General features: G+C 39.8%; 1 protein-coding gene across 4 annotated transcripts in view; it reads right to left on the reverse strand.

Moving 5' to 3' along the window:
• The window catches only part of LOC148650233 (cAMP-dependent protein kinase catalytic subunit alpha), an 88,131-nt gene that overhangs the window by 48,106 nt on the left and 12,414 nt on the right, over positions 1-27,611 (reverse strand). Inside the window, exon 1 of one of the 4 annotated variants that reach the window (XM_088603813.1) lies at positions 25,769-26,439. The exons of 1 other annotated variant lie outside the window; for it this stretch is intronic. In XM_088603813.1, coding sequence (XP_088459939.1) covers positions 25,769-25,823 — 55 coding nt within the window. In that variant the 5' untranslated portion in view covers positions 25,824-26,439. Of the gene's footprint in view, positions 1-2,541; positions 2,924-12,623; positions 12,774-25,768; positions 26,440-27,611 lie in introns of those variants that run through there. 2 more of the 4 variants (XM_088603812.1, XM_088603815.1) reach the window with 2 other exon arrangements.

Genomic DNA, 27,611 nt, shown 5'->3' on the forward strand with positions numbered 1-27,611 from the left:
CTAAACTTTAACAGGATTTTTTGCAATACTCCCTGTCCTGACCAATTTTACAGTAAAAGGGTAAACCTACATCCCCAGTATTTTAACATTCGCAATTGCCTTTTTCAGTCCTTCCAGAAGTGCTCAGCCTGTTACTTCAAGGACTGTGGCAACATCTGGAAATGATAAGAGTACCTTCTTCACCTGGAAGTTTTACTGCTGCTCGTTAGGATGGATTAGTGAGTCTCTGAAGAGCTATCAAGGATAACACATTAGCGTTTTTAGTTAAAATACAAAAAATGTTAATTAGTGTCTGCGAACAAGGTAGTTTCAGACAAATGGCACTAAAGCTTTTCTATTTTCTGCATAATGCTATAGATTATGCAAAACAACACTGCACAATGCTTTTTATTGTTGTGTAAGCCAGCTACTTGGTTATTAATTATTTACAATGGCACTATTGCACATCTATGAACCTGCTGCATGAAATGCCTTAATTCATTTCCATATGTGCTCCTTACATTTACATTTTCTGCACTATGCTACTAAAATCTTTGAGGTCAAAATCTAAAAGTCAGGGAAAAAGTATTTCTATTTTAACACTTTGTTTAATGCAACCATAACCCTTATCTCCTGTTCTAATTCTAGGCTTTAACTATAGAAAAGCTCTTATCCGTGTAAGCATAATCGCAACAAACCCATTGCATAACTCTACACTACCTCAGAACAGCTGAGATTCAACACTACTCAAACACATCTGGTAGCCAAACTACATAGCCTCCACCTTCACCAAACCATAGAAATGTCTGACGTAATCACAGGTTTTTGGATCCAGTGAGGGAAAAAACAAAATTCTTACAGAGGAATCAGACAACATTTTGGCACTCAAATGAAAACAGTAATTACAAATCTATGAAGGTTAATGCACATACTACAGGTATGTGAGCAGGTTAGTTTACATTCTTGCTTTTATTGTCCGATTTATGTATAAAGAGTACAAACCCAGAGCCTCTTTTGAATGTAGGACCACTTTTCAAGAAATATTGTTCAATAATAAATCTGCAGCTTAAAAGTACAATTAGACTAGAGTTTGTCATGCTTCCGAAACCACCCAATACATTGCAGGCTCTCTCCACTGTGTGAGATAGACTTTACATCTTTACATCTGTGCCAAAGACGTAAGATGTTTTAATTTGATGTTATTGGTCCTCTGGGCAGTCTCAGAAGACCCCAGGATCCCTGGGCTCCTACTGAAGAGCCCTGGATACATACAGCACATCTAGCAGATTCCTAATGCAAAAGAGGCAACCCAACATTGTGCTGTATCATAGACAACCCTCAGAGAGCATTGCTCATGTCTGCAAAACATAATTGGCTTGAGCTTTAGTTCTGGAACTCTTCTTTAATCCAGCACAGCAGTTCCTTACATGACCTTAAACATTCACCCTAGATGTAAAAAAATAGCAACAGCAACAGCAATAATCTAGTGCTCTTCATTCCAAAATGCTTTACACACACTTCATCCACCCCTAAAGTGCAGCTCCCACAAAAGCTAGATTGTACAAACTCTGACATTTAGCCTACAAACCAAGATAAACACCCTTTCTCTGTTAGGAAATGCCAAGGACCAAGACTGAAGACTGAAGTCCTGATGTCTGATTTGAAGGATATTTCCTAAATCACAGTTGCCATACTGGGACATTGCTTATCTATTTATTCTTATCTTTAAAGATTTTTTTTTCATCTTAATGGCTGAACCATAGGCAGCATGGTGGTGTAGTGATTAGCATTGCTGCCTCACACTGCTGAGGCCATGGGTTGTATTCCAGACCTAGCGTGCTTTCTGCATGGAGTTAATATGTTTCCCCCATGTTTGTCTGTTTTTTCTCTGGGTGTTCCGGTTTCCTCCTACAGTCCATACTGGTTGGTTAATCTGCTTCTGGGAAAATTGGTGTGAGTGTGTGCATGTTTTATCTGCATGTGCCCTAAAATGGACTGGCATTATATCCAGTGTGTTCCCTGCCTTTTGCCATTTGCTTGCCAGGATAGACACCAGCTCCCCTGTGACCCTGAAACAATTAGAAAATTGATGGATAGCTGAACCATGCAGTCAACCCAATAAACAGAATGCAAACAGAAACAAAATTTCAGCCTCTCAAGCTCTGAAGCTTGGTATCCCGCAGAACTCAGTATCCTCCAGTATCTCCAACTAACACAATAAGCAAAGTCAATGATTAGGCTGTCTATCACCACAGCCAGGTTTGTTTTAATTGTTTTAATTTTAATTTAATTGTCTGTAATCAACAAGGAAAGTTAAACAGCAGCTGCTGTATTTGGATTTACTTGGAATTCACAGAAACTATTTTTTTCCAACTTTGCCAGAATTCAACACTAGCAGGAGGGCTGCACTGTAAACAGAAAAACTTGTTTATTTCATCCCGGCTGGATTCCCGTAAAGAAAAATAAAGCTTCAAGGTTGGAGCGATGGCTCACTACCTCATTTTGCATGTACAACATGTTCCTGCTTAAAATGTTTCCATCTTTGTGTATATCGGCTCTTACCATTCATAGCTGCTGAAGAGCCCCCTGAAGAGTTTCTTGAAATCTCAATCAGACTCTCCCCCTTTCAGCATCTTTCTTTCCTAAATCAAGAGTCAGAACTGGTGACAAATGGGAATGACATGAGTTAGCATAAAGCCCACCATTCCCAAGCTATTTTTTATCCTCAGGTGCTCAGTTTCTTCCTCCTCCTCAAACTCTACTCTTTGCCAATCTCAGCAGCTGCTCTCCAGTCCACCTCCGCTTGGTGTTTCCTTGTGTTCACTCTTCCTCAGCGGTATGCCTGGCTCCTGCCAATGTGCTGTGTCGTCTGCCTGCCTCCTTTCATGTGCTGCCTCTTGGTAGGTCTGTCTCTGAAATCCACTCTCTTGTTCATACTGCCTCTCTCTCTCACTTTCTGTTGGCTTCTGCTCCTGTTATTAAACAGTGGATCAATCAAACCCCAAGCCTGTTTATGTCAATATTTACTCAGCAAGCAAAGCCCTCTCCAGAGAGATAGAGGCCTTTACTCCAGCTTTATTGATCCACAAGGGAGGGTACTAAAAAAAGGCTTGTGTCCGGGCAGGAGGTGGAACTGAACAAAAAGGGAGGAGATCCTTGAAAAGGAACCAGGAGAAACAGAAACCAAGTACAAGCGCCCCCTGCTTTACATGGCTTCAGTCTATGCAAATGAGCTTTTATGCGGCTGACCCCTTTCTTCCAAGTATCCTCTTTATGCAAGGAACTGTATGCAAAGAAACAGAGACTGGCTCAGCAGACTAGTATTATGAAGACCACGGCCTTCATATCCTGCTACAGGGACTTCCTCTTCAATCATCAGTAGCCACATCTCATCAGCTGAACAAGCTCATCAGGAGAGCAAGCTCTGTCATTGGGTCTGACCTGGACCCCTTGGAGGTAGTGGCTGAGAGGAGAATGATGTCCAAACTAGAGGCCATCATGGACAACTTCTCCCATCCCCTCTATGACAGGCTTGCAGGAATGAAGAGCACGTTCAGCAATAGACTGATTCATCCACGGTGCGACAGGGAGCGCTACAGGAGGTCATTCTTGCCTTCTGCCATAAGACTGTACAACGCATCCACCTTGCGTCTTGGCAGAGGCAACATCGACAGTGACCTGTTTCTGGACTAAACGCATCTACACATCTACTGCTACATCTGTTCTCTTTCTTTTTCTTTTTCCCGTTTACAACCATTTTTTGTGCAATATATGCCAGGGACCTTTGCAATACAATTATATTTATATCTATATTTACATCTATATTTATATTCATATGTGTGATATGATTTTTCTGTGTACTGTTCTGTTCTAGTTTGTTCTTGTGTTTCCGGACTGTGAGTAACTCTTGTATTGTATTGTATGTATTGTACTATTATTATATAATTCGTTACACTGTGGCTGTGTTGTGTGTGTTAAGCTGTTGTTGCACTGCAATTTCCCTCACGGGATCAATAAAGTATCTATCCATCTCATTCCCTTGAGCCTTAACGTCTGCCTATTTTGGCGAGTGTTGATTTATTTTTAGTTAAAATAATGTCATAACATTCGTGTTAAGTTTAGTGTTAATTCTTAATATATTTTAGCATGTATTTATATACTTAAAATGCATTTGGAACACTACATTTAACACCATCCACGCAACCCCTTTTTTCCACAGATTTAAGGTACCGCTTTATGCAATTTCCCTTTATGCGAGGTTTTCACAGAATGTAAGCCTCGCATAAAACGGGGGATGCCTGTAGTATACAAATGAATATTAGGGCACTGGGTTCAATTCGGGTCCTGTGGTCTTATCTGTGTGGAGTTTGTATGGGTTTCCTCCCACAGTCCAGAAACATACCGGTAGGCTAATTGGATTCTGGAAAAATTGTCTCTTAAGTGTGAGTAAGGGCATCTGTGCGTTTGCCCTGGAAAGGGTACAGTTCTCCTGCAACGTTGAATTGGAAGAAGCAGTTAAAAGATGGGTGGATAGATCAATGAATATTATATTTAAATTTCAATTATTATAACTTATCAGTTAAAATTATCAGTATTTTTTCAACCTTAAATTCCAAGAATGTAATGGTCTTTAACAGTAAACTCAACTCAGGTCAACACCAACAGTTAAAAAAGCACGTCACATCTACCACCACAGGATCCATCTATAGATTTGTGCTTTTACTCTGTATTCTTTAGCCATGAACATGTCTAACTTTCCTTTGTTTAACCATGTTGCCCTCTAGTTGCAAAGCTCTATATATTGTATATTAAGTGCTCTCATCTTTAAGTTGAGAGTCTTCAGTCACAGGAACAATCTTCCACCTCACAACATCAAAAGAGATCACTACAGTTTCAAGTTTCAAGATTTTTCTTTGCTTTTCCTGCAGACATTTAACATCATTCCCTCATGACAAGCAAGTTTTGAACTTGAGCTGTCAAGTTTGAGTAAAATGTTCACTTAAAAAAAGTGTACTCAGCATTATTAATTCAATAAAAAGGGGGATCATTGAAAGGGGGCAAATACATTTGCAAGGCACTGTATGTGCTGATATGACTAAGTGATGTACCACACTGCCCTGTACTGGAGCTGTAATTAAGACAGTTGCCAATAACACGGTCTGAAAAAGAGATGAGTTAATTCAGCCTATCTTGGTTGTTTGGTTGATTTCTAATTAATCCAAGGATCTAAGGGAGCTTTTTCGTGCAAGAAAAGAGGGAACTGGCTCCAAAACATGGTTGGGTAATGTGATCAAGGCTGCCACAACCCTTCATGTAAAGAAGTGCCTACTGTTTTAAAAATTCTTCCCTCCACTTTCCATGTATCTGGTTTGTGTTTTACTGTCAACAAGACAGCTCAAAGTTGACTATATATAGATACTCGGATGACTACATAAAAATATTTGCATAGCGTTTTGGAATTAAATATTCCAAATGGTACTGTAAAAGTACAGTTTCTCAATATAATCAAGGTTTTTCATCAATGGTATGGAAATTGATTCTTGATAAGCTCCATCTCAGGTGAAATACAGCTCCAGCTCATCTAAAGAAACCCTGGATCATCCCTATCCCAGAGATCAAGAAATCACAATCTATAATCAAGTCCTGATTTTGACCATCCCTTCCTGGGAAATGAATACTTATGAAAGGCTACATTAACTGAACTCAATATGCTTCACAAACTATTAAGGGCTTACAAGTTCATTTATAGTGCAAGTTCATAACCTCACTCTCCCACATGGCTGAAGACTGTGCTTTGGTTACTACTCGATGGAGGACTTCACTGGGTCTACAGAGCTCAGCTTTCCATCTCCAGACAGACACATTCACAATATAGAACTTCTGGCAAGCTGCAACATGTTTTCAAAGCAGAACCGTAGAAGGAAACAAACTTTCAGAGTCATGACTTCTGCAAACGTGCCTACAGTTTCAAAAGGAAACCTTTTCTTTGCGTGAGATAAAGTAAACATGCTTCAGTGACACTGACTTATTAGCTCTTGAAATCAATCAAGATTGAACAAAACAAAGCTGCCCAGAGAAAACTACATTAGAAAAGAATTGCAATAACTGAAAGTACAAAAGCACTGTGATGGAGGTTGTGAGTTCCTGACAAACAAGATGTCACAGATTCCAATTCAAGTCCCCAGCTACATCACACACAGTACCGACCCCTTTTCAAAGTGGGTATCGCCTGCTTATCTCGTGGTGTGGAAACACTCCAATAATTCCCAACCTCAGCAGAATCTGCTGTGACTATACCTTTTCCATGATTTCCCCATGGCTGATCTCGGTGTACATTCCCAAACGTGGCTTTTGACACTTTGAGATTCCACTAACACCTGAACGTCTATTTAACTAAATGAGCAAATATCCACTTAGTGTAATCAGGAATGTCAACAAAACTCAGCCTAGTAGAATAGTGATTAGGACTCTGGGCATGGGTTCAATCTTCCCTAATGCTGTTGTCCATGGGAACAGTGGTTTACCCCGATTGCTTCCACCCATATAAATATGTACCATCATTAATGGGACATATTCTGTACTGTAAATGGACCACAGTCCCATTCAGGTGGAAGCTATGTGCTGTTTGATTATTGCCAAATAAACCACAATAAGCTTCAACCCTAGTGAGACAGTAGCCTCAGGAAGTACTTAATTAACCTTAATTATGTTGCAGTAGCATGACGTACATTTGCTGTCACCTCAGAACGACTCATTTTGCAAACCAAGGCTCCTTCACTCAGTTCAAACAAAGGGACAGGCAGAGGCTAGACCAGTGGGAGGCACACGCAAGACAGCAGATACAAAACTGTGTTTCTCATACGGAAGAGAGGGCAATGCACTCAATGGCCAAAATATTAGGAACCCCCTACAAAACACTGTTTTTGTGCTCTGCCATGAGCACAAACGTCATGATCATGACACTGACACTTATATTATGGCATGTCAACAATTATAAAAAGACTGGGATTGGGAGATTATGTGGCTAGGGAAGGTAATAGAAATCTGTTTCCTACTCTTCAGGCCACAGACAGTAAAAGCAATGCCATGTTAAGGGCTGGTAAGTTATTAATGGGCATGAAACAGCCACAGTGATAATGGTATTCAAACCAGTAATTACTTTTTGTAATTTTGGTTTAAATTAGATGCTTGATGATTTAAAAAATGTAATTGCAAAGCTAAAGCTTCACATACTGATGCATACAGGAGCTCTAAATATCAATAATTTCACTTAGAAAATTCACAGAATATTTGTACTAACTTTTTAAAATTAGAATTACCAACTATATTCCATTTTTTACCAGTACAGGAGTAGCAGCTGTTAATGATTTATCAGCACAGCTTAAATTACAACCCCTGTACCAAATGTACAGGGAGAATAAAGACCTGTGGATATGCCTTTAGCATTTAATAAGCAGCAAGCTCCACAGTTACCTAAAGGAAAGCCTGCTCCAGATAAGCTCTCCCAGAGCCATAAGCACAGGGCTTCTCAGTGAGTCTGAAGGGTTGGTGTTGAACTGCCAGTTGTGGAAAATCTGGCCTGCCTCAGGCCCATTTGTGCCACACCAGCAGGAGAGAATTCCGCTGCTAGTCAGTTAAAGACTGCAACACATAGATTTCCATCACTTTGCACCTGATGCAGTGTTTCCCCTCTGGAAAGTGAAAAAAGTATCCCTCATGTAACATATTCTTTATAGATTTTCGTAGAATGTTTTCATTGTACCTTCAGAGGTACTGTTAGGCCAAGAACCACTGGAAAGAGTTGTACAGCAAAAGAGGATTCAATGCCCAATCAAAAGGCTCCACCTCTCCCATCAGATTACATTAGAACTACATGGTAACTCCCCAACACACATCTCCTTATGTAAGACTGCCACATGGCAATATAGGCCCGAGATTCCACATGAAATTCCTAGCAACTCACTGCAGGTGTCATTTGAAATTAGATTTCTGTAGATGTTCTGGACAGAAAGAAAGGATAGAAAACATAGCCTTTGACCAACAAAATGAATAGAAATTGCCCGATTTCCAACTTCTGAAACACAAAGATAAAAGTACAACACCCATGAGGATCTGCTTAATACCGCAGCCCCTCCTGTATATGGAATTTATACAGGTGTTCTAGCATGCAAGCTCTTTCAAAGGCGGAGAATGATTAGTCAAGATCGCTTTTCATAACTCAACACTCATACGTAAGAGTATGGATCCTCTTGGATCCATGGCAAGACAAGAGAGCCAAGGTTGAAGAAGCTTGCACGAGAATCAAATCACTATCTTATTTATTTGATTTTTAGTCATATTGATAGTGATAGCGTATGGTTTCTAACAAATTACTCTTCTTTATGAGATAGACTTGTGTGAGTGATGTCCAGCCAATGACAGGAATGGGTTGTAAGAAATTAAGCATCAATATGCACTACTGTGATTGTAACTGAATATAACCAAGCTGTTCCATGCACACACACACAACCTGGAATAACCTCTTGTTAGAGTTTGATCAGATACACTTAAGCAAGTGTAGGTTTCTAAAAGGGGGAGGATAATGTTTTTCTGTGTTACCAGTAAATCATAGACTGCTACACAGCAGCAACATGAGTCACATTGATCTCTGTGGAAAAACAGGAGAGATTTTGTTTTTCCTAGCAGATTGTGCACAATGTATGGAATCAATTCTTCCCATCAATCACAGTAGCCTTCAGGCCACAAATGTCCATTGCTGACGTCAATGTGGAGATTAAATTAGGTCACCAGAAAAAGATTTAGAGACCGCTTCATTCAGATGATCAAGTCCCAGAGTATCATGTGTTGACTAAAAAAGCCAATTTCAAAACTCATGCTCAAGCCAGTCTCTCTCATTGGGTTCCAAACCCAAGTGCTTACCATGAGTGAGACCATGCCTTTATGTAGGGGCTTACATAACCCTGTAATAAATAACTGCCAGTTCGGTGTCCCAGATGAAACACCTCAACTTCTGTCATGACCTACTGTAACTGCAGATGTCCATTCTGAAGCTGCGCATGGAATATTATCCCATTTTTCTATGGCCTCTATGGTCTCCTTGAGGACCTCTGTGGGTGCCTGGACCTAGATTTAAGGAGCAGTGGTTCTGCAGACTAAAATGTAAAAATGATGCAGCTAAACTAAAGGAAACAGAAGAGCAGCGTTCGATGCAACTGTCCTGCCTCCTCATTTTGATCCTCTTCATCTGCCTTTACAAAGATAATTTGAAATGCAGCAATCATATCTGTTCCTAAACTGAAAAAAGTACCATGGAACCAGCTCAGGCACCTTTCTAGTAATTATATTACTTCATTCTTCTAGTGAGAAGCACAGAGCCTGCAAATAAACAAAGAGATTGTAGGTATGATACGCCTGTAGCTCAACTCAGCAAACCAAAACAAAATGCTGTGATAAGAAAAAACAATCAGGAGGATTGGACAAGCAATGAAAGAGGATTTAAAACTTCAAAACATCTAACAGCAATGCATGTACAGGAGTAATGCAACAGCACAACACTTAAAATAGGATTTTCCATGCAGAACTGAATGAAGTGAGATGAGAAACAGCAGGCCTTTGTACCATGTGCTTTTCCTCTCCTATCCTGTATTTGCAGAATAGGGATGAACAGTATCTGAGCTTACAAAACTGACCACATAAAAATCTGGTAAAAATTAATTGAATTTATAGCTTTTGAATGGAAATGCTTATTTTGGTAATTTCAGTGCAGACTGTGGTTCCGTCCCCCCCTCCCCTGACATCACACACTATCAACAGCATAATATAATAAAATAGCCAACTAAAACATCTTAAATTCATCCTCCGAGTCTCACACCCTTTGATATTCTGCTTTACCTGTTCATCTGTTATATTTTCAGTACTTTTCACTGTCGTTCAGATACATATCACAAACTTCAGTTTATTGCCCACACAGATGTAGGATATTCCTGTAAAGGTGAATTACTTATCATCGCTTGGTATTGTATCCTTTGCCCCTGATCTCCCATCCTTCACAGGATTGGAGTGCTGCACCATGCTCTACCTGCCTGGTGTCCACAGCAATATCATACCGCACGCCTCTCACACCACGCTCCTCCCACCCCTTCGCCAAAGGAGTACCGATTGTTTCCTTCCCGGTATTTACAGGATTACCACGAGTTACTAGTAAGTGGGAGTTAACTCAGGCTTTATACTAAACCTCTTCGTCAGCTGTGACCCAGAAAAAAAACCTCTATTTTAATTGATCTTTTCCCTTCTGAGAACAGCACTTTCACATTTATTTTAAAAATCTGGTCTATTTTCCCCCATAAAACTATGTTTTATAATTTGAAGACGGTATTTAAATACCACAATCAATATGCTGCATTTCCCACAGACCTTTGCACTGTCACACGTAAGCTTCAACAATATCCATACACCCAATCTCAGATTTAACGTGGGCCTTTTATAATAAAATGGGATTTTATAATAAACATTTTACTAGAACATTCAGATTTACATTCACATTTGCACCCATCTATACATTTACTGTAGATATTGTACTCTAACAATTCAGGTGAAGTACCTTACTCAAGGGTACAATGGAAGGGTCTTTCCTGGGATGTGAACCATGGCCTTGCAGTTACTAGTCCAGAACCCCAATTATTGCTCTACACTGCTCACATCTAAAGAAAACTCAGTCAAAACATTGCTTTTCTCTTTTCTACTTTTTAGTATGGAATGAACCTTTGTTTGTTCCTTTGCAGCTAATGCATGCTGACACAGCTCCCTGCTTGAACCTCTTCAATGTTTAACTATTTATGCTATGTACTGAGAGTTATGAGCCTGTACTTAGATGTAGGGGTTCTGTGGTGTGGTCATGCTTGCTCAACAGTTACAGGACCATCAATGAGTCATGCCATCTCTTAAATTGTGTCACTTCAGTTGTATACAAATATAACTACAAAAAGATCTAGACACTAAAAATCACAAAAGGGACTAAATGTTAACATGAATCAACAATGCTCCCTTCAAACTGAGGCCTGTCATCTTACACTGGTGACACCTGGAAACGTCTGAAAAGAAACTACTGCGCACTTCTGAAAGGTCAAAAACAACACCTGCAGATCTCGTTCCAAATATAATAAACTCATATTAAATCAAAAACTAGGATTACATAAATATTTTAAACCTAAAGATCCTAAGAGGCCATGGTGTATATATCAGCCAGTTACAACTGCAGTAATATAAAGTACTATAAACACAAAGGTGTGTACCCAGATCATATTTTAGAATTATTCCTTTCTGACAAATACAAACCTGTCCTGTTAGACAGGTATAAAAACAAGGTCGTTAACAAACAGTATAATTCAGCATAAACTATTAATAGCAGCTGGGTAAGCACTGCCTTGTCTATGTGAATTTATGCCTGCCACAAAAAATCAGTTAACTTCAATACTTAAAACACTTTAACTTTACTTTTAACTAAGCAAGGCAGAAAATGTACAGGATTCAGACATTTTGGTGCATATGATCTAAAAATAAATTACAGCAAATGCACCTTTTGTTCAGCTTTCTGTGCTGATGTATTCTGCAATAAACAGTTTATGGTGCACCCCGAGTGTAAAAGCGTATTCAATGTAATATTATTACTATATTCCTTATGTAATAGTTATAGTACAGACTCCGTAGTCCATATCAACCTTTAACATCCCTGAAACAGGCAACAAACAAATAAAATAGAATTAAAACAATGAAAGAGAAGCAGAATATGTAATTACATATGCTGTGCAATCACTTCTATGCTTTTCTCTATGCTTGTCAACAAAGACACTGAAAGCCAGAAAGCTGGCTACTTTCAATTCAATATTTGCAGGCCTACTTCATTTTCCTTTTCAAAAGAAACTTAACATGGGAGATTCATAATCTTAAAGAGTACGCCAAACAAGGTCAGTCTGCAATTTGAACAGTGTTTGAAAGGGTCAAGACGACCGCAGTTATTTGCTTGCCATTGTACCGGAAGAAACTCTGTAAAATCAACTGTCCGCCAGCATGACAAAGTGGAAGTTGCACAATGGTCACTGCAAGGGAAACTAATGTTTATGCTCTGTAAGTTAACTGAAACTGTTCCTCTGATTCTGCAAAATTCTCATTTTAAATAATCCCACATTGCCCAGTACATAAAATAGAGCCTGTATGAAAAAGTGGGCAGTGAATACACCCTGAGAATATTGATACAAACTTCTGTTCTCAGGCCGTTACTCATTGCCCACTTTTTCATACATATTGAAAAAGTGTCAGACGTTGTGAAATCAAGAATTTCACACACTTGTGAAATTAACTCTAAGAGAGCCCACCAGAAACCCAGTACAAAACCAGCCTCCTTCTCTCCATTATTGGGGTTATACTAGAGTAACGAAAAACCCCAAGGGGAAAGTGATACTATGAAGAAAAGTGCAGTGAGATTCTTACTGCAACAGTATGAGACAAGGAAAAAAAAACAATACACTTCTTACACAGCAACATTAAAGTTTGATGTTGCAGGATTACATTACATTCGGCGTACTTTCACAGCAGTTAAATTAATTTCACAATACAGTACCCCCCTCTCCTTTGCATCTTTGACTCACTTCTATAACTGTACTCCTCTTCCTCAAACCTGAAGCAGGTCTCCCCTGCTTCCTCGTCAGCCGGCCGGGGACTGCGCTGGAACAGTCTCCCTGCTAGCCTCTGTAGAGCTGACATTGTGTCCCCGTGCACAGTAGCTTCTGAACACTCAACTGCACCTCTATTGCCGTGCAGATCCCCAGGGAGCGGCTGAGCCTTCTGCAAGGGTGAAGGAATGGAGCAGGACCCAAGTCGGATGGGTGCCCCCACACCTGTTAGGCTTTTGATTTTAAAACTACCAGTGTTTCCACTTCCCTTTCTCAACTGGAGGCTGTGCTGCACTTCCTCAGAAATTCTCTGGCAAAACACATCTCAAAATAGCACTGCTGTTTCACTTTAAGCATAAGGCAAGGAAATATGCTCCACAGCGTCTGATGCTGGGTATGCAGGTCAGTCAACTATATATGCACTTTTTCGGTGAAAAACACTCCCCTAGGAGACAACTTTCATTCAATTCACCTGTCCGGCTACCCGACTATTGTCTTTGATAGTTTGTGCGCAGCAACACTCTTCAGACATCTTTATGCAGCTGAGAAATCAGAATATGTAGTTCATGAACTAGCACGTGTCTTAGCACGACCTTCCTCCTGCTGAAACTGTTCCAGTGCATTTTCATTAAAAATGCCCAGTTGTGCTCACTCTTACACAGTCGGCACCTCTTCTCTCGGGGCTCTTGGGCAGTAGAAAAAGAGAGATTTTGAAAAGGATTTATTCCATATTGTCTGCAAGCTCCCAAGGAAAGCTCCAGGTAGCGTCGGCAAGGAAGCAAAACCTGTTTGAGAACAAAGCCTCGTCTCCTTTCATTCTGCAGATGACAAAGCTCTTCACTAGCCCTATCTCTGCTTTAGTTACATTCTCATTCCATACTGAAAACTCAGAATGCCTCTCCTCTTTCATCCGAAACACTCTCCCTTCTCCCTGAGCCTGCTGGGAGTCAGAATGCGGTATTACTCTTCTGCCTTCTCTCTCCTTGGCACAAACACAATAGTTTGGAAATTCTCCCTCCAAACAGGCAAATTAGCTACAAACTGTGGTGAAGGCAAAGGTTAGGGAACTGGTTTTTCCTGCCCTAAGCTGATATGAGTGTTGGGCAGGTCTATGTATATGCTCACAGACAATATTCCTGATCATCAGCACACTCTTAATACCTTGCTTCGTACTAGGTAAAGGTTAATTTCATACTGAAAGGTAAAGACAAGAGATGCAACATTTCAGCCATGGAACCTCCTTCAGGTGTAATACCTTGCTTAGTGTTGTTTCTTTTAGTGCTGATTGGTCATAGTGCTCTTTGTCCTGGCCATTATTTGAATTATTCTCAATAGAACAGTCTGCTTATTGGCAGGTCATATGTGACATGCATACCGGTCAGACAGAAGCACCTAAAGCACACTCAGTTCAGGCTGGAGACGAGTCTCCTGCTTTTGGTTCTGAAGGCAAGAAGCAATGAAAAACAGCTCTCAACACTCAGTCCATAGTACCGTACAGAACAGCAAGGACCATTTGCAATGCTCTCGCACTTTTCCCGATCTCGGTTATTTTATTACAGTAATTTTCTCATGTGCCACAGCCTGACACATCGTGGCAAATGTGGCTCCTCCTATAAGTCTCCCACTGCAGCCAAGCCGGAGGGGTGAAGACAGACAGTGGATGGTCTAAGTAAGCTCCAACTTGAATGTACTGAGGCACAGCCAAATTTGTCTCTGCACCTATAAAGTGATTTACTGTAAAAATAAAACTCCTTTCCGTATAAAATTATATTCTGTTAATTATATTCTGTGGTACAGATGGCAGTACTACCATTACCAATAGATATTACTGTCATATGAGGGCTCCACTGGGGGTTAGAAACAGGGTTCATGAGAACGCATACGCATTGAACTCGAGCTGTAATTCCTTCTCTTAGTGCTGAATTCCACAGCACTCCTGTCTGTGGAATGTATCCTCAGCACTCATGAAGGTCTTGCTGTATGAAAGTTAAAAGTAAAATCTGAGCACCAGAATGTGATAAAACAGAATCTTATCAAGTGCAGGATGTTAATACTAATAAGGAAATGAAGAGATTAAGGATAATATTTACAAATGTTGTGCTCACGTGGCCCTTAATGTTTGAATTTTGTATACAGACTGTTTTGCTTTCTTTTATAGCTCACTCAATCATCTGAAATCATGAAAAGCAGAGCTCCCTCCAGTGGTTAAACTAGTACAGATATCTGCTCAGAATCTGGGGCTGGGACACATCATTGGCTAGGACTAGGATTGCTCACAGCCCTGGCACACAGCAGGCCAGGCGTCCCCATGGCTGGATGAGTTCACATTCAGCCTATCACACAATAATCACTCCTGTCATTTGCCAGTGCCCTCCATCCAATTAAAAAATGTGTTACTGACGCTGTTCAGACAGTGATGAAAAATACAGGAGATAGCAGACAATAGTTGTATTTTATGCTTTTTGCGACATAAATAAAAACTGCTTCTCTTCCTTGATGGTACCACGTTCTAGTATTACTTAACAAGCAGAAATTATCCCTGTATTGGTTCACGGCCGTAGGGGGTCTTACACAGCCACTTTTCCAAACTTGCTGTGTTGTAGAGATATTACACATATCTGTACATAAACATCTGAAAAGAATGCAAAGCTGTGCACCACTGCTTAATTAAAAACAATCTGCAAATGAAATGGAAAAGGGATCATGCTCATCTGTTATTCTGACTTCATTAAAAGAAAATTAATTGATGAGTCCACTTCTAAAATTGGATCTTTATTAAAACATACCTTTTTTAAGAGATTAAATATTGACATGGACATACCGAACTTCTAGAACTGAAATCAAAGGGTGTGTTGAACCTAAAAATTCTGCAACTCAAATGAAAAGGTTTCTTCTTACATTTGTGGGATGTAGGAAATTGGTAAAGGTGCACAAATGTATGCATGATTTCTTAACTGTTTGCTTTTTATTCTCAACAAAAAGAGAAGGTTTTATAAGTGATTCTTTGTAGGGTTTGGGTCTCTAATCAGTGCCACTATATATGCCGAGACAGGATAAAAACCTCAGCACACCATACACCTGTTACCGAAGGGATCGACATTCAGCTGTTATGCATATAGAGTTTGACCTCCCTATTCCTTAAACTCTACATGACTGATTTTATCTAATGGTTCAACAAAGACTTTTAAGTGCATTTGTTGTCCAGCGTCTCCATATTTGAATTTTTTACATTAAATGAGAAAAACATTTTGATTCTCCACAATGTGCTGACTCTGGAGTTCCTAAGTAAAAAACTGAAAACTCCCATTCATAACCTTCCAAACCTGGGGCTTGGTGTCCGTGATTAATGTTTCAGTAAAGACAAAACCAAGAAGACCCACACAGGAGAGATGCATAATATTTTCAATAGATCTAAAAACGCACCTGAAGCCATGACTACAGTCAGCCGCCTATTCAAAATGTAGCTTACATCAACAGCAGAACACTGCAATGTTTTTCTTCAGGTGATTTCCAAGATAAGCTATCCAAGAACAACTCTTCTCAGATAGCTCTTGTTCTATTTCTTGGAATCTGGGCAGCTCAATCATAATATGGATTATAGATGGTCCAGAATTTTGGTAACAGCAAGATGTAACAACTTTTTTTCAAACTGAGAGCTCCTGAGTACGGTTATTGTAGTGAAATGATGCAATGTTTCAGCCTGCCCTTGCACTCAAGAAGTTCAGAGTTTAAATGAAATTTCACAGGATTTAGAAAATTGTTTGGGGGATTTTCTTTAAATGCAAGGCCTACTGTAGGTGCACCTGATCATAAAGTTATTAAATTTGACTGATAATTCCATCTTTCTATATGAAATCCTAAATGCTTAACTGCTTTTCATAATCTTAGAACAAAGGACCATGCTAGTTTCACTGATGCGATAGTGTCAGCAATCATTGGTCTGTGCCTGTATATCTGCTTGCTGTTGTGAGTGAAAGAAGAGCTCTGGATTGTCATCCCATGAATTTACCAGGCCCTTTTCATTAGCAGCGACAATTCAGCTCTGAATTATTCATTGCCAAACTTTCCATCACCAACAATTTGTCGCACAATTACATTCCATTTAATTAAATTGACAACAATGTAATGGAAGAAATCGCTCACTGTAGTCAACAATAATAAGGTCACAGTGCAAATCCATTCTAATCTCTGTGCTAACAAAAAACTTAGTTAAGATTTATTTAAAAGAACAACAAGCACATATAATCAAGAACGGCAATTACAGACAAAATTACAGCCCATATTTTAAAATGTACAGCAAAATGAGATGTTGCAGACACACAGTACAGCTAGTACAGGAGATTTCAGCTAAGGAAAATGTATTTGTGTTGCAATGTGATTGGTACCCGGTCATTGTCGGTAGCTGCTAACTCTTCTGCCAATACTTAATAAACTGATTTCTATATGGTACCAAGAAAAAGCCCATGAACCCACAAAATAATCAGGGTGATTAGACTGTCTTAATATGGTACAAGATTAAACTAAACAAGGTATTTTAATAAATAACCATAAGGTATTTTGCTTAGTAACTCCATGTTTTTTAGATGAATGGTGAAAGTGCTCAGAAAAAAAATCAGTGTACAGTATGTGAAATAATAAGAGGTACGGCTAGTTTAATTACCACAATGAAAGAGTTAATTAGAATCAGCTGGTTAAATAATTGGGTAAAAGATCAATAAGGACTGATTGCAGGTAGCTCTGTCCTGTATAGTAACTTGAGAGTTTTGTCATCATTATATAACTTAGTGGATCATGCACTTCATGCCATGATCAGAGGACTTTGGATAAAGAGTAGTTGATGCTCTTCTGTCTGGAGAGGTTAAAAACCCATTTCTAAACATTTGTGGCTCCATACATCCACTGTCAAAAAGACAGTGTTCAAATGGAAATTTAAGGTAACTCTGCCTAGGGCTGGTTGTCCTGTCAAGCTCTCTCAAAGATCAATCCCAAAAATCCAGGAAGTCACAAAGAACCCCAGAGTAACACCTAAAGATCTTCAGGCCACTAGTGCAGCCAACTTCAGTGTTCATGCCTCAACCATCAAGAAAATTTTGAGCTTTTTCAGTTCCCTAATGAACTGTGATACTGTGAGATTTGTTCTTATCACTTCAATTCAGAGGCTTTCAGTTCCCTTATCCACAGCCCAGGACAAAGAGCTGTTTTAAGGGCCAAAGATCTCTAATGCAGCTCCTTAGGAATTTACAGAGGACCACAATGTCCCCATCTCCAATCATTAGAAGACGACTTTCTCTCTCTCGTAAACAGCTCAGTGATTTACCTTTCAAAATCCCAGGTAAAGGGTACGCTTTGAGCTCTGTTGAAAAAAGTTTCCACTGTACATGACATGAGGAATTATTACAAACCCCATCCATGAACATGAAAAATCACCTACAGTGATGGTAGAACGTTTAAGCCTTTAGCATTTTCTAAATTTCTGCATAAATTTGACCTATAACTTGATCAGGTCTTCATCTAAGTCATAAAAATAGATGAAGAGAACCCAATAAAGCAAAGAACACACAAAAGGATATACTTTTTCATTCATTTAATGATCAAAATGATCCAACATTAAATGTCTTTGTCGGAAAAAGTACGTGAACCTATGCTTTCAGTAACTGGTGTGAGCCCCTTGAGCAGCAATGACTTCAACCAAACGTTTACGTTAACTGTTGATCATGTATATTTTTATGAGTTAAATGAAGATCTGATCACATTTTAGGTCAAATGTATGCAGAAATGTAGAAAATTCTAAAGGGTTCACAAACTTTCTAGCACCACTGTAAATGATATGTATCTATTTTCATAGGCATACCGCTTTGTTCATAAAAAAGTTTGGAATTCCCAATCTCTAACACCTGCTTGATTGACCTCACTACCACTAACCATTTGTAATTACTTTCTGTTTTTCTGTTCTTAACCAGTATTTAATGGGAGTCGCAAGCCACACAAGTTTCTAGTCAACAGAACACCAAGTACAGGGAACAGCCTGTTGAGGCAATTCAATTAAAAATTACGAATGAAGTCACACCTAGTGAGTTGCGTGGTTTGCAAGGTTAGCATTGCTGCTTTGCAGTTCTAAGGCCCTGGATTCAATTCTGAACCTAGGGTGCTATCTGTGTGGTGTTTGTATGTTCTCCACGTGTTTGCGAGGGTTTTCTCCTGGTGGTCCGGTTTCCTCTCACAGTCCAAAGACATACTGGTAGGTTAATTGTTTTCTGGGTAAACTGGCCCTGGCTGTCCGTGTGTCTGTGCTTGTGTCTGCCATACGATGGAGCGATGGACTGGTGTTCTGTCCCACCTTCCACCAGATGCTTGAATAGATAAGCTCTGGCTCCCCCACCACCCTGATGAAGCAGTTACAAAATGGCAAGGCAGGATACACCCTGGACAAGACACCAGTCCATTGCAGGGCACACACCAGGGCCACAGGAACCAATTAACCTTCAGGTATCAGCCTACAGATACCTACAGCCCACGTGAGACACTACTTCGGTCTTTTCCAAAATGGTGATTCGGTAAAAATAAAATAAAAAATACACCATTTAGGATTTCTTTGTCTGACAAATGTAGGTGATTTCATAAAGCAGCTTGATTTGCATTTTGTGTGCAAAGCTGGATCAAGATGAATTCATTGTCATGCTTGCAATGACGACGTGGCTGATTTTCTTCACTGCAGAAGACCTGAGCAGCATGATGTCCCAAAACAGACAAAAGTAAGAAATATGCTGCCAATTGTTATCAACGTCTGACTGATGCACCTGAAATATCTTTGATTAAATTTGTCTTACTTGCAGTTCAACAAGTTCATATATAAGCTCTACTGAAAAAGATGCAATCTGAAAATAAAAATAAAAAATCAGAAGCTGCTCTGCAATCTAGTTTTTAAGCTTAAAAGTTGAAAACTGTGCCAATGCGTTTCAGTTTCCGAGGTGGAAACTTTTCCCAAATCATTCTGTGACCCTGGCAAACGCAATCGCTCCTTGAACTCCAGAAGGGCTTTTTAAAAAATATCTTAAAAATGTCAAATGCAGACAGAGACAGGTTTAGCACTACATAGAGAGGAATAAAACTTGACAGCTTTACAGATTTTCACTATATGCATATCTAACAATGTACGTAGGCTTGAACAACGGACAAAAACAGATTACAGAAATTAAAAATCAGAGCCTTTAATCCTACCTGACATTGCACTTTTCAGCATTTAGCTGAACTCTTCTCATTATATTTAATGAAAAGGGGATTATGAATACTCTGGCGCACAGTTTTATTAATATACAGTGTGCTAATTTTGCAGCACTGTTCATTGGGCCTTGTGGAATAAAATTAATCGGAAGTAAAGGCGTTTCCACTGAGACTCATAAATACACAACAGGTTGTTTAAATGTTCACAGGCGATGAGGGAAGAGTGGGGGTTGGATGGTGCCATGTGTGCCTGAGGCTGGAAAATGTTGGGAAATGCTGCACTATGGAGTCAGTCCTTTGCTTGCTAACATTTATCTCCGTAAGCAGCCCCTCGGACTCGGAAGCTTTCCTGCCGGCCTGTTTCTGTGTGAAGTCATGCTGCACATGCCCAGCAGGTGGTGCTTTCTACTTAATCCCAGACCTACACTGCGTTTCACTACTGACGCTTCCTTCAATATCACATTCAGTATCACGCTGATCATTGGTCTTACAATAAACTTACAAGATTAACATCAGATTTCAAAGTTATGTGATCCACAGATATTTTAAAGGAATCTTAATCTCTCTGGTGTGAACATAGGAGACTTTAAAGGAATTGATTTTGTTTTTAATCCTAGCAGGTAAAGTGCCTTTCCAAAGAGACACATTTGTTTACCTAAAAGCCTGAAATAAAGACACAAAATGATCATTTTTTTACCTTTATTAACACAGCTTCCAAGTGAAATACATATGCTCAAACATTCGGAAAAATAATTATAAATGAAAATCTAGAAAAAATGATTTGGTTCAACCCCTTGAGCTAGTACTTGGTAGAAACACTTTTTGCTTGAATTATTTTCTGGCTTCCGGTCGAATTCCGCGTAGACTTTAAAATCCTCATGCTCACCTATAAGGCTTTACATGGCTTGGCACCTCAATACCTGTCTGAAATTTTATCGCCCTACTCCCCACCTGGCAACCTCCGCTCTTCAAATTCTGCCCATCTTACTGTCCCCCAAGCCCGTCTACATTGTATGGGCGACAGGGCCTTCTCCTGCTATGCCCCCAAGCTCTGGAACTCTTTGCCCAAGGATATCAGAGAGTCACCTTCTCTAAACTCCTTCAAATCCAGACTCAAAACCTTCTTCTTCAGAAAAGCCTTTACTTAACTGGTTCCATTCCTCACCCCTCTGCTCTTCTTAATACCACCTTCCACGGTCTCCTCTATTGTTATTGTTGTATTGTTGTAATTGTGTCTTATCTTGTGAAATCTTCTTATTTATTGTTGTAGTCTTCTTATTTATTGTTATTGTCATCCTGTAAAGCGCTTTGAGAAGCCACCTTTAAAGGCGCTATATAAAATAAAAAGTTTATTATTATTATTATTATTATTATAATACCAAATTTAAGTTTGAAAAGGTCTGTACTAACATAACAGACCTAGATTTGGCTAGGTTTGCCCATCCGTCTGTATATACCTGCTCAAGATCAAATTGTGAGGGGGCCGTTGATGGACCACAGCCTTCAAGTCATTTCACAGATTTTGAATTGAACTGAGATCAGGGCTTTGACTGGATAACCCAAGGACATTTGCCCTTTTCTTTAGCAACTCCACTGTTGCTTTGGCTCTTTGTCAAGACCATGCTGAATGGCAAAATGTTTACCTGTACCTTTTATGTACTTTGCTCTTTTCTGTACTTCCCCTTCTATCTTAATAAGTGTCCCAGTCCCTGACAATGAGAAACATCCCAGTAACATGATACTGCCACTAACATTCTTGACAGATGGGACAGTGTCATTTGGATAATGTGCTGTGTTGGGTTTGTACCAAACGTAATATTTTGCATTTAGACCAAAAAGTTTAATTTTAGTTTTATCAGACTTTGTTACCATTTTTTCAGTAATGGCTTAATTCCTGCCCTCTTACCATTCAGGCCAGATCTGTGGAGTGCTTGGAACATTGCTGTTAGTTTTTTTTCATGGATCCAGGCAGGATCCTGGTGGTGCCAAACACATTCCCTCCTTTAATATTCATCTTGACAGTGCCCCAAGGGATAATTAAGGCCTTTGCCAACTTTTTATATCAATCTCCTGCTCCATGACTTTCTAAAACTTTATCTCAAAATGTTTTGATAGCACTACCCAGCAGAGATGGCCTACAGGAACAGCTGATGTAATGCTGAAATCATTACAATTACTACAGTTGAACACAGGTGATGGTTGATTAGGTTGCCGTGTGATTACAAAGGCAACTAGTTACAATTTATATTTGGTTTTACTAAGGGGTGTGTACACCAATCTAATCCATTGTCTAAGTTTTCATTTGTAAAAATTTCAGAATGTTTGAATATTTTTTACTTGAAGGTTGTGTGTGTTAGGGGCAGCATGGTGACACAGTGGTTAGCATTGCTGCCTTGTATCACAGGGGTGTTTGTTCAATTCCTGGGATACCATCTCTATGAGTTTGAATAATCTGCCCGTGTTCACATGGGTTTCCTCCAGATGCTCCAATTTCTTCCCACAGTCAAAGATATACTGATAGGTTAATTGGCTTCTGGGAAAATTGGCCCTAGTATGAATATGTGCGTCTGCCTGCCCTGTGAAGAGCTGGTGTATCCCACCTTGCACCCGTTGTTTGCCAGGTTAGGCTACGGCTCTCCCCCTGACCTTGAATTGGATGAAATTATGCAGGTTACAATGTGTAAATAAACATAAATAAATTATGATTAATTTGATTTCAGGCTGTAAGGACACAAAATCTGTTACGTTGGAAAGGCTGTGTAGACTTTCTATAGGCACCAGAATACCTACTTTACTTCATGGCCAACAGAGAGACGAGGACTCAAGGATACATAGCAGTTTAGAACCCTGATGTGCAGTCTGTGTAGTCTGATGTCACAATTATAGCACACTGCTAAAAATTACAATTGAAGCTCAGAGGTATAAAGGATCCTACAAAGGAACGATCTGGCACTCTCTAAAAAAACACTTGTGCTAAAGCAAATGTCAAATGTCAAATGACACTCAGTAGGTGTGTCTATGACCCTGGCTCTGCAATTCCAGCCTATGATGAGTGGGATTATCAGGGTGAGCAAGATTTTCAGTGCTTGTTTTGTGGCAGAGATTAATGGAGTCACACGCTAACACCCCTTTATTACCCCTTTTCCCAAACCTAATACTGTACAGTGGAAAAGCAAGCAACAAATAAAAATGTGCACGCACTTAATATTTGGGTCATTTAGACTGCATTCAATGTAATGCTGAAGCCTGACTGCTCTCATCAGACCTCTGAAGCTAAGCATGCTTGGGCCTGGTTTGTACTGACAATGCATACCTGTCAGCAGTGGTTCCTGTGAACCAGAAGGTGGTGCTCTTCCTCATGGACCAGAATCTCTGACATCCCACTATGGTGATCAGGTACACTTTGGATGCTCCCGACTACTTAGTCATCAAAAAGTCCATGAAAAACAGACTTGGAGGCATTTAACCCAGGGCCCTAGCTAAAATCTACTTAGGTTAGCTCTACCTTAATTCAGATCTTCTCCACCTGATCTGATGTGTTCTGGATGTGCTAATAATGAATGGTTGCTGTGCATTACCTAGGGGACTGCACATCAGTTGTGAATGAAGCAGGTTCCATCTGATACGTGAAGAAAGTGGGATGCGGGGAGTATGGGACAAGCTACCCAGACAAGTTGTTGAAGCCAATATTCTGATTTTTTTTTTTAAGCTCATCGAACAATTTAGTACCAAAAAGGGTATATGGGCTGCAAGACCTCCTGTTACTTGTAACTATCTCTGCTGTTCAATGCTTCCTGCCTGAATTCCACAACTGCAGGTAAGAAAACTACCATTAAATCATATCCCTGGTTCAATGCTGCAGAAAAATCTGCCCCTGATTCTTCCAGTGAAGAGTTTAATTTTCAGTCTTCCCTGAGTAAGAATGTTAAAGAAATCTTGCTAATGCACATGAAAAGCCTATTATAATATTAGATATAGCTTCTCTCGTGACTACATGTGTCCTTGCAAGATAAAGCGTTCTCATACTCTTCTTAGCTTTAGGACCTCTTTTCAACTTTTCTCCTTTACTCACTTTAAAATAACATCACAAGAGTCTGCACTTGAGTACAGGTAATATGAATGATAACCTGCTGAAAGTAACACTGCAAGAGCTTTGCACACTTAAAACAGTCTATTTCTTTAGATCAGCACAAAATTTGATTGTAATGTGAGGATATCAGTTTTACCAACTAAGGGAAAAGCCCTCCAATCATTCTTGAGGGTCCCTAGATCCAGTCTGGAGACAATATCTCCCTTCTCAGTTCACTGCTGTGACACACTCGCAGGGCTACAGCTCAGGACACAATCTACGCACACTACTGACACCTTCTGGAAAGTCTACAAAAATACACTAAATCTAAAAATGAAAATTAGTTTTATCAGTTCACAAGGGCAAGAAATAGTATGAAAACCAATATAAACGAAACTACAGATGATTTTTTAAAGCTTCAGCAGACTAAGATGCCTGTTTCTTTATAATACCCAAAATGTGTTTCTAGGCTGTAACTGTGCTCCTAGGAATAATTTAAAATATTATTTACTAAAAATGTAACTAATGAATCCCATTACTTCCTGGAGATTTTGAAATTGATGATTTCTACTTTAAATATGTATTTTACTCTTATATATCCAAGTACACTGTACTATAATTCAGGAGGGTGGCTGCGTCAACATGCGTAGGCTGCAAAGGAACAAGTAATCGCTTTATTCCATGCTGAAAAGAGAAGAAAGAAAACACATGAAGCACCTGAAGAAGGCTCCACGGCCGAAACGTTGCATTTTCTTTCTTCTCTTTTTAGCATGGAATAAACCTATTACTTGTTACTGTACTATAATTAGATTAGATCTTGTTTATTATGGTTGCCTAGCAACAGGGAAGCGCTTGAAATAATTATATATTCCAAGAAAAAAAAAACCAGGAAACCACGATGAAAAAACATACATAGTCTAATTAAGGAATTCATAGTCCACTTAACATTCATTAAGAACAGGATTTTAAAAATTCAACATTCAATAATACAGAGGTTCTCCGTCTTAAAAGACAATCCTCATAAAATGAATCATCAATGTAGTTAAAGTAGGTAAGTTTCTCATTTCACCTCTAACAACCATGATTATACTGATCTGTCTGCATTCTCAAAGAGGGGTTTCTCAACTCCTATTGCAGAAAGACATCCAAAACCAAAATTATCCTGAAACTAGGATCACACCTACCCCCTCTCAACAACACACCCGTTTCCTTCTAATTCTCTCTATTCATTTGCAGATTTTGACTTCACACCTTTCTTCACCTCTCTTAACTTCACACCACTTGAGTGTCCACTCTTCTCTCCTGCTCCTGCCACCTCTCCACTCCCGGCTTCTGTTCTCCCATGTTTTATTAGCTGCCGAGTTTCCTCTCTCATACCCGAAGAAGGCTCCACGGCTGAAACATTGTGTGTTTTCTTCTATTTTCAGCATGGAATAAACCTTTACTTGTTCCTATTTATCAATATACCAGTTGGTATAAATATCAAATAGGTATTGCATGCTTTGTTTTACAGTTTGAAGATTTAGTTTGTAATGTACTTTTAAAGTTAAAAGAAAAACGTTAAAAGTTTTCAATCATGAATACCAAATTGACTCTAAGCTTCAGAACTAAACCCTTAATTATAAATAACCAATACTGATTCATGTGGATGTTGTCTGAATTTCTTTAATCTTTTGTTTTTCTTTTTACAGGACAAACAGTTTCTGGGAAAAAAGACCAGAGTGATCCTTCATGCTCATATCCCAGTGTGCTTAGCTTCTGAGTTTTCAGAAGGTAACTTATTCCACAGATAGCACAACACATTTTCACCTGATTCTGACTTGCTGGTTACCTTGCCCATCTGCAGCTTTGTGTGCAGGATGGCAGCACTTTCTGCCTCTGCCCATGTAGAAGACGTTCGGCACTCATCCCGTTTCCTGAAGCTGCACAGATCTACAGGATCTGCTGCTCCAGACAGAACTCCCTTGTTCAGACAGTTTCCATCACAAGGCCTTCAAGGAGTCCAGAGCCAGGCCGGCTGGAGATAAAATCTGAAGCAGCACACATCTGGGTTTTTTATTACGCAAACAAGCACTTTTGTATCCTTTTTACATCATGGAACAACTGCTGTGAGCAAAAGCACTTCAGAAAACAGACAAGTATTTAAAAAATATTTTCAAATAATTGTTCTTAGTTATGTTGCCCCTTTGGCACTGTCCTTGTTTAAAGATTCTTTTGCTTCCAGATTCTAGGCTGCAGGAGCTCAAGACCGATGTTCCTTGGAAGTGAATGTGACTTGCAGGATGAACTGGACACTCCAGGCCCAGAGCTAAGCCACTAGGCGCTCCTGTGATGATGTAACACTAGCAGTGGATCGGCAGTTCACAGACACCAGGCCGCACTCAAGTCATTGAGTAATAAAATTTCAGCTTTAAATCAAGTCATAATCTCAATAAAAAACAGTCCAACAAGAGAGTAAACCAACAACTTCAAATGCTTGATCCTAACATCAAACTGTAAGAATAAAGGTCCAAGTTTAAAGGCGAATCGTGCAACTCGTTTTGAAAGCGCGTGCTTCAATTAACAGCAGTGCTTCTTTGTTGTAGCCTGATCTGAGCACAAGCAGGGGATGGGCCTGGTCAGTGCCGGGATGGGAGGCCTCCTCTCCTTGACAAACCAATGTTACAATATGGTGACAGGGGACCGGTGTATACGAACATGAGAAAGGCTACAAAGGAGACCATTCCACACATCTTGCTCACTTGGTAGTATTGTAGCTTATCGAAGTGAAAATGACGTCATCTACTTTTATATTTCAGCTATTAAGAGCCCAGAGTTACAATAATCCAAAATAATATCCCTTACAAAAAGTTTGATCCCGAGGCAGGACAAAGGCCATCTTGGTTAGACAGCTTGTAACTCAGCTCAAGCTTGGTGGAAAGCATTTAAAATTAAGACCATGAACTTACTACATAAAAAGTTTCCCATGTACAAACCAGACTTGACATTAGCTATGAAAACCTGATAAAAAAAACTGTTACAGAAGGGCATCTCCCTTTTGTATGCATATCTTTGAAGGAGGAAGACCGCTCCTGTCTGAAAACTTGTTGGAAATGTACTCAAATATCACGAACAGTTCACACTACCATTGCGTTAAGATAATATTCAGTCTGCCTGTTTGTTTCTGTCCACTTTAGCTGAGAGCATTTTGGAAATCAAGACAATACCACATCCAGAAATCGATCAATTAATTTCTGATTTGGATGAGGAGCTTTATATCCCTAAAGACAAGTGGAACAGTGATTGTTCCACTTCCAGCAGCCATATCACCCTGCAACTCACAACTGGCAACCCACTGAAGCTAAGCAGGTGTGAGCCTGGTCAGTACCTGGATGGGAGACCTCCTGGGAAAAACTAAGGTTGCTGCTGGAAGAGGTGTTAGTGGGGCCAGCAGGGGGCGCTCACCCTGTGGTCCATGTGGGTCCTAATGCCCCAGTATAGTGATGGGGACACAAATACTGTAAACAGGCGCCGTCCTTCGGATGAGACGTAAAACCGAGGTCCTGACTCTCTGTGGTCATTAAAAATCCCAGGGCACTTCTCGAAAAGAGTAGGGGTGTAACCCCGGTGTCCTGGTCAAATTTCCAATTGGCCCTTACCAATCATGGCCTCCTAATAATCCCCCTCTATGAATT

Source organism: Lepisosteus platostomus, chromosome 13, assembly GCF_059453375.1.
Source record: "Lepisosteus platostomus isolate fLepPlt1 chromosome 13, fLepPlt1.hap1, whole genome shotgun sequence".
Taxonomy (NCBI): domain Eukaryota; kingdom Metazoa; phylum Chordata; class Actinopteri; order Semionotiformes; family Lepisosteidae; genus Lepisosteus; species Lepisosteus platostomus.